Genomic DNA, 8,107 nt, shown 5'->3' with positions numbered 1-8,107 from the left:
TAAAAAGGAAACAAAACAACAGGGGAGAGTTGGTGCATAATACATTAATAGTGAAAAAAATATGCATGCTCAAAAACAAACAAGCTCAAGGACCTGCGTAAAGAAAAAGGAAGGGGATGAGGAAGAAATAAAAAAAAATCAAAAAGAAAAATAAGTGAAATAAAAATTAAGATACATAAAGAAAAAAAAGGCAAGGGGGAGGGATACAAAAGACATCCAAAGTAGAAAAAGGAGAATAAATGAATGAATAAAAAGGAGGTGGAATGGGGTAAAAATAACATCAAAATGGGGGAAAAATGGAAAATATGAATTAAAGCAAATAAAAAAAAGCAAAAGGTGGAGTAATGTATATTCAGCCATGCCCCCTCATGATGTCACAACACTCCTACATTCATGTCTATGGGAGGGGGCGTGTTGGCTGACACACCCCCTCCCATGGACATGAACGGAAAGGGTGTGGCGTGACAGCACGAGGGCGTGGCTGTGATGTTATGACCGATGCCGCAGGAATCCGGCATTCGTTTAGAATGTCGGGTGCTGGGGAGACCATGGGGGCCCCAGCAGTGGGACCCCAACGATCAGACATCTTATCCCCTTTCCTTTGGATAGAGGATAAGATGTCTTGCAGCGGAGTACCCCTTGAACTCCATTGTACAGAACCTTATGTAGTATATGAGCCCATGTAGGCTCTATACATATACAAACCTGCACTTTAAGTCAGATGTGAACAAAGAGCAATAACATTTTTTGTGTTGTTGCTTCAACATATGTACTTGCTGGGATCCAGTCACCATTCCCCGAAACTGGCAGCGTGGATTGTTGTCAGGATAACATACAAGCACCTTCCTGGGCCGTTCGTCACCATTAATACTGTGGGTCCTGGGAAATAAGGAGGTGAAGGCGTTGAGCTGATCAGCTGCGGCACCAGCACTCACAGCTCCAGGTGGCTGAGATTTAAGTAGGCAGGTCACAAGACGATAGAGGTATTTCCCATCACTGGTCATTATTGTTCCTTATGCCTGCATATCCTTGCTGACCACCTGTGACTTGACCATTGCTATTTCCCTGATGTTGCCTTTGCCTGCAGATTTTCTACCACACTGGACACTGGACACTGGACCCCCGGATGTGACAGTTCCTTTGCATGACACCTGAATGTTATCTTATTGAGTAATATGAGGGAGGGCAGTGTTTTTCTTTAAGTGGTAAGGCAGAAGGACCAAGAATCCAATTTACATTAAAAACTGCACAAACATTATTCAAAAGTTTCTTAAGAGCAAGCTTAATATCTGTGTTACTCAGACTGTATATCATAGGGTTAACAAGAGGAGTTACCACAGTGTAGAACAGTGACAGTAATGTTTTTGCATTTTGTTGACGTGGAAATACATACATGGTAATAAGTGATCCATAAAACAGGGTCACCACAGTCAAATGGGCGCTACAGGTGGAGAAGGTCTTCAGCCTCCCGGTCACAGAGGGGATCTTCAGTATGGTGAAGATAATGTACGCATATGAGACTATAATAACTGTAACCGGGCAGATTGCAATAAAAATAACCAAAAACATGGTCTCTAATTTCATTGTTAAAGTGTCAGAACAGGAAAGCTCCAGTAAAGGTTCTAAGTCACAGAAGAAATGGTCAATGATGTTTGGTCCACAGAAATCCAAACTACTCAATGTCAAAATTACCATCAATACTATCCCGAAAATCAGCAACCAGCACAATAAAATGGCTCTGATACAAAATGAGAGGTCTATGAGGGAGGAGTAACGTAGAGGGTTACAGATGGCCTGGTACCGGTCATAGGACATCACCGTTAGGAGAAGACACTCCAACGTCTCCGAGGCTGCAAAGAAATAAAATTGTGTCAAGCAGCCGATAAAAGACACAGAACTTCCTTTACTAAGCACAATGTGGAGCATGTTTGGTACTATGGTGGTGGTGAGTAAGAGGTCGGAAAGGGAGAGTTGTGTGAGAAAGAAGTACATGGGGGAATGGAGCGATCGGCTGTAGGACACCACCACAATGATCAGGAGGTTCCCACAGATGGTCACACAGAAGATGAGAAACAACAGGAGAAAGAAAGAAATATTAAAACTTTTTAAATTTTGGAATCCCAAGAGAATAATCTCAGTCACTTTACTAGAATTCTGATGTTGCAGATTCATATTTCCAAAACTGTTCATGCCTCAAGAAAGAAAATTAGAATTAAAGCCTACCTGTAATATTCCACAAAAAGTGCTCCAAAAAGTTACATGTTACTCAGTACAAAATCCTGGTCATGTACATATAGTTTTTAAGTGTCCAGAACCTATATTTATCTTACAAGTACCTTCTATCTGTTGCTCACTAGGTTTGGCATTCAGTGCTCTGGAAGGGGGGTGTCCTAACTCTGCATGACTCCTCTTCATCCCTGAGTCTGCTGTGTTGGGTTTCTTCTTTCAATCACTGCAGGCTGCTCTGTACCCCCCCCCCTCTCTGTTTTCATGCTGCAGTCTGATAGGACAGCAGAGAGCAAAGAGGAGTGCTAGTCCCAACCTCACTTACTGGACTTTGTCCCTGCTTGAGCTTCAGCTGGGATAAAGATAATACTGTAGCCAGACAAGATTATCTTCTCATGGAATGAGGACCCCTAGTGGTCTTTTTTTTCTATAAAATATGTACATATATATATATATATATATATATATATATATATATATATATTTATTTATTTATTTTTTTGCTATGACGTTTATTAGAAAAGTTAATGTTTTGCCATTATGTACAACATATAAAAATTTTTTTTTAAATCTGACAGTGCCCTTTTAAATATCATAACGGGCCAAACATTCTGATCCACACCTTGTTGCACTGTCTTTAAGGGGAATTTGTATTAAAAAAAAGTAAGAAAAGACGGCGAGGAAACAAAATTCTAGAAAATATTTTGACGTTGCTTTATAGAAGGTGGAGGAACAGGTTATATTGGGGGAGATTTATCAAAACCTGTCCAGAGGAAAAGTTGCCCCGTTACCCATAGCAACCAATCAGCTTGCTTCTTTCATTTTTAACAAGGCCTCTGCAAAATGAAAGAAGCGATCTGATTGGTTGCTATGGGCAACTGGGCAACTTTTCCTTTGCACAGGTTTTAATAAATCTCCCCCATAGAGAACATGCAGATATTTACTACAGGAAACCATAATGAACCAAAGTGCTGAAAAGGAGGAAAGATAAAATATTCAATACATTTTATTCATTTTAAGTTTTTGTTTATTAAAATATAATTCAATGTACTACTACTACTACTACTACTACTACTACTTCTTCTACTACTACTTCTACTACTACTTCTACTACTAATACTACTACTTCTACTACTACTACTACTACTACTACTACTGTTACTTCTACAACTACTACTACTACTACTACCTCTACTACTACTACTACTACTACTACTACTACTACTACTACTTCTACTACTACTTCTACTACTAATACTACTACTTCTACTACTACTACTACTACTACTACTACTACTGTTACTTCTACAACTACTACTACTACTACTACCTCTACTATTACTACTACTACTACTACTACTACTTCTACTACTACCTCTACTACTACTACTACTACTTCTACTACTACTACTACTACTACTACTACTTCTACAACTACCTCTACTACTACTAATAATAATAATAATAACAATAATAATAGTAACAATAATAGTAATAATAATAACAACAACAATAATAATGATAATAGTAGTAGCAGCAGTAGCAAGAATAATAATAATAACAACAATTACTTCAATCTACATCAGTGTTTCCTAAACAGAATGTCTACAGCTGTTGCAAAACAACATCCATGGGACTTGTTTCTTTACTGTTTGTAATGTGGAGTTTTTCAATAAAAAGATTATTGATTAAAAAAATCTAAATCTGGGCCATTATGTTTACAAAATGGCAACCAATGTATTGCATTAAACAATATAATTTCAGATTTTGTTTATTATTTCATATTAATTATTATTTGATCAATTAATGAATATTATTTCATAATAATTATAATTGTATCAGTTATATAATATTATTTAATATTTATTATTTAATTATTATTATTTCAGATTAATTGTGGTATTCATTAACTAATATTATTTCAGATTTTTGGTGCTATTTCATATAAATTATTTAAATTATTATTATTTCATATAACTTATTGAAATAATAATTATTTCATATTCATTATTGAGTTAGCAGTTAATGATTATTATTTCATATCAATTATAATTTTATCAGTTAATTAATATTAAGTAATTTCCTGAATAAACAAGAACACAGTTTAGAGTAACTTGGGGCTGCACAACCTCTGTGTACTGCTGAACACGTATGTATGTATGTATATAGCTTTCCTATACCTCAGTGAATACAGAGGCGGAAAAATATTTTTTTTATGCCATACAATTGATATTGAATTCAATAGTAAAAAAAAAAAAAAAAAAGGTAAGGTATAATAGAGGGCAAGGTGAGCCCTAAGAGTGTACAATATAAAGATATACAATGACTCTGTGTATAATCCAGAAAACACAATACATATCTACTTACTGACCAGAAAGCCTCCGATCCCCCAGCGGTTCTTTCACGGTTTATATGCTGTTTGGAGATTTTTGTGGTTGCAGGAAAACGATTGTCGTCCTTCAGTAAAGACCCAATGTTATTACTCAAACTCTTTTATAGAGAAATCTCCCTCCAGTTACATGGTGTAGTCATGGAGAGAACCTGCCGCTCCCTGGGGGAGTTTCCACTCCGAGAAGAAGTTTATCAACTTAAAACTTTGGAAAGTTCAACTTTTTCATACAACTTGGATCTTGTGGGAAAAGAATAATACTAAAACAATAGCAAACTTTCCATGATAAGATTATTACCCTTAAGCGACATTTATTAAAGTTGTCAAGTGTGAAAATGTTTTTGAAACTTTTCTACTGCCTTTTTTTCTGCAACTTTTTTTCCAATCTTGTGCCCCCTTATTTGTTAATGTTGCTCATATAGTATCGACATGTTCTGGAGTGTAGCATAAAAATTGTCATAACTCCCTATCTCCGGTTGGACTTCCATTTCAATGTTTCTATGTCAGACACACACTAGGGCCAATATCTTAGGACTACAGAGTAGGCCATTTATAGGGATACACCTTAACCCCTTAAGGACGGAGCCCATTTTCACCTCTAGGACGAAGCCCTTTTTTGCAAATCTGACGACTGTCACTTTAAACATTAATAACTCTGAAATGCTTTTACTTATCATTCTGATTCTGAGATAGTTTTTTCGTGACATAATCTACTTTAACATAGTGGTAATTTTTTGTGCTAACTTGCATCCTTTCTTTGTGAAAAATCCCAAAATTTGATGAAAAAATTTAAAATTTTGCATTTTTCTAACTTTGAAGCTCTCTGCTTGTAAGGAAAATGGATATTCCAAAACATTTTTTTTTTTGGGATTCACATATACAATATGTCAACTTTATGATTGCATCATAAAATTGACGAGTTTTTACTTTTGAAAGACATCAGAGGGCTTCAAAGTTCAGCAGCAATTTTCCAATTTTTCACAAAATTTTCAAACTCACAATTTTTCAGGGACCAGTTCAGGTTTGAAGTTGATTTGAAAGGTCTTCATATTAGAAATACCCCATAAATGACCCCATTATAAAAACTGTACCCCCGAAAGTATTCAAAAGGACATTCAGTAAATGTTTTAACCCTTTAGGTGTTTCACAGGAAAAGCAGCAAAGTGAAGGAGAAAATTCAAAATCTTCATTTTTTACACTTGCATGTTCTTGTAGACCCAATTTTTTTAATTTTTACAAGGGGTAAAAGGAGAAAATATATACTTGTATGTGTAACCCAATTTCTCTCAAGTAAGCACATACCTCATATGTGTATGTAAAGTGTTCGGCGGGCGCACTAGAGGGCTCAGAAGCGAAGGATGACAAGGGGATTTTAGAGAGTACGTTTTTCTGAAATGGTTTTTGGGGGGCATGTCACATTTAGGAAGCCCCGATGGTGCCAGAACAGCAAAAAAAAAAAAAACATGGCATACCATTTTGGAAACTAGACCCCTTGAGGAACATAACAAGGAATAAAGTGAGCCTTAATACCCCACAGGTGTTTCACGACTTTTGCATATGTAAAAAAAATATTTATTTTTCACTAAAATGTTGGTTTTCCCCCAAATTTCACATTTTTTAAAGGGTTAATAGCAGAAAAGCCCCCCCAAAATTTGTAACCCCATCTCTTCTGAGTATGGAGGTACCCCATAAGTGGACCTGAAGTGCACTGCGGATGAACTACAATGCTCAGAAGAGGAGGAGTCATATTTGCGTTTTTGAGAGCAAATTTTGCTCTGGGGGCATGTCTCATTTAGGAAGCCCCTATGGTGCCAGGACAGCAAAAAAAAAAACACATGGCATACCATTTTGGAAACTAGACCCTTTGAGGAACGTAACAAGGGATAAAGTTAGCCTTAATACCCCACAGGTGTTTCACGACTTTTGCATATGTAAAAAAAAAATCACTAAAATGTGGGTTTCCCCCCAAATTTCACATTTTTGCAAGGGTTAATAGCAGAAAAGACCCCCCAAAATTTGTAAACCCATCTCTTCTGAGTATGGAGGTACCCCATAAGTGGACCTGAAGTGCACTGCGGGCGAAATACAATGCTCAGAAGAGAAGGCGTCATATTTGGCTTTTTGAAAGCAAATTTTGCTCGGGGGGGCATGTCGCATTTAGGAAGCCCCTATGGTGCCAGGACAGCAAAAAAAAAAAAACACATGGCATACCATTTTGGAAACTAGACCCTTTGAGGAACGTAACAAGGGATAAAGTTAGCCTTAATACCCCACAGGTGTTTCACGACTTTTGCATATGTAAAAAAAAAATCACTAAAATGTGGGTTTCCCCCCAAATTTCACATTTTTGCAAGGGTTAATAGCAGAAAAGACCCCCCAAAATTTGTAAACCCATCTCTTCTGAGTATGGAGGTACCCCATAAGTGGACCTGAAGTGCACTGCGGGCGAAATACAATGCTCAGAAGAGAAGGCGTCATATTTGGCTTTTTGAAAGCAAATTTTGCTCGGGGGGGCATGTCGCATTTAGGAAGCCCCTATGGTGCCAGGACAGCAAAAAAAAAAAAAACACATGGCATACCATTTTGGAAGCTAGACCCCTCACAGAATGTAATGAGGGGTACAGTGGGCATTTACCCCCCACTGGTGTCTAACAGATCTTTGGAACAGTGGGCTGTGCAAAATTTTTCATTTTCACGGACCACTGTTCCAAAGATCTGTCAGACACCTGTGGGGTGTAAATTCTCACTGCACCCCTTATTACATTCCGTGAGGGGTGTACTTCCCAAGATGGGGTCACATGTGGGTGTTTTTTTTTTTTGCGTTTGTCAGAACCGCTGTAACAATCAGCCACCCCTGTGCAAATCACCTCAAATGTACATTGCGCACTCTCCCTTCTGGGCCTTGTTGTGCGCCCCCAGAGCACTTTGCGCCCACATATGGGGTATCTCCGTACTCGGGAGAAATTGCGTTACAAATTTTGGGGGGCATTTTTCCCTTTTACCTCTTGTGAAAATGAAAAGTATAGGGCAACACCAGCATGTTAGTGTTAAAATGTTTATTTTTTTACACTAACATGCTGGTGTAGACCCCAACTGTTCCTTTTCAGAATGGGTAAAAGGAGAAAAAGCCACCCAAATTTTTTTAGGCAATTTCTCCCGAGTACGGCGATACCCCATATGTGACCCTATTCTGTTGCCTTAAAATACGACAGGGCTCCAAAGTGAGAGCGCCATGCGCATTTGAGGCTTGAATTAGGGACTTGCATAGGGGTGGACATAGGGGTATTCTATGCCAGTGATTCCCAAACAGGGTGCCTCCAGCTGTTGTAAAACTCCCAGCATGCTTGGGCAGTCAATTGCTGTCCAGAAATGCTGGGAGTTTTTGTTTTCAACAGCTGGAGCCTCCATCTTAGAAACACTGATGTACAATACGTTTTTCATTTTTATTGGGGAGGGGGGTGGTGGGGGGGGCAGTGTACGTGTGTATATGTA

At 38.0% G+C, this 8,107-nt stretch overlaps 1 protein-coding gene across 1 annotated transcript; it reads right to left on the bottom strand.

Annotated features, from left to right (window-relative positions):
* Nucleotides 1–1,158: 1,158 nt before the first annotated feature.
* LOC130366683 (olfactory receptor 11L1-like) lies at nt 1,159–2,190 on the bottom strand. Its single transcript, XM_056569004.1, has one exon. It carries the CDS (start codon nt 2,188–2,190, stop codon nt 1,159–1,161), a length of 1,032 nt encoding a protein of 343 aa, XP_056424979.1.
* Between the last annotated feature and the right edge of the window lie 5,917 nt (nt 2,191–8,107).

Source organism: Hyla sarda, chromosome 4, assembly GCF_029499605.1.
Source record: "Hyla sarda isolate aHylSar1 chromosome 4, aHylSar1.hap1, whole genome shotgun sequence".
Lineage (NCBI taxonomy): Eukaryota > Metazoa > Chordata > Amphibia > Anura > Hylidae > Hyla > Hyla sarda.
The sequence above is the reverse complement of the archived record's forward strand: the minus strand, read 5'-3'. Positions and strand labels throughout refer to the sequence as shown.

Excerpts from the sequence above, each read along its gene's own strand:
- LOC130366683 (XM_056569004.1), bottom strand. The coding sequence starts at position 2,190 with ATGAACAGTTTTGGAAATATGAATCTGCAACATCAGAATTCTAGTAAA.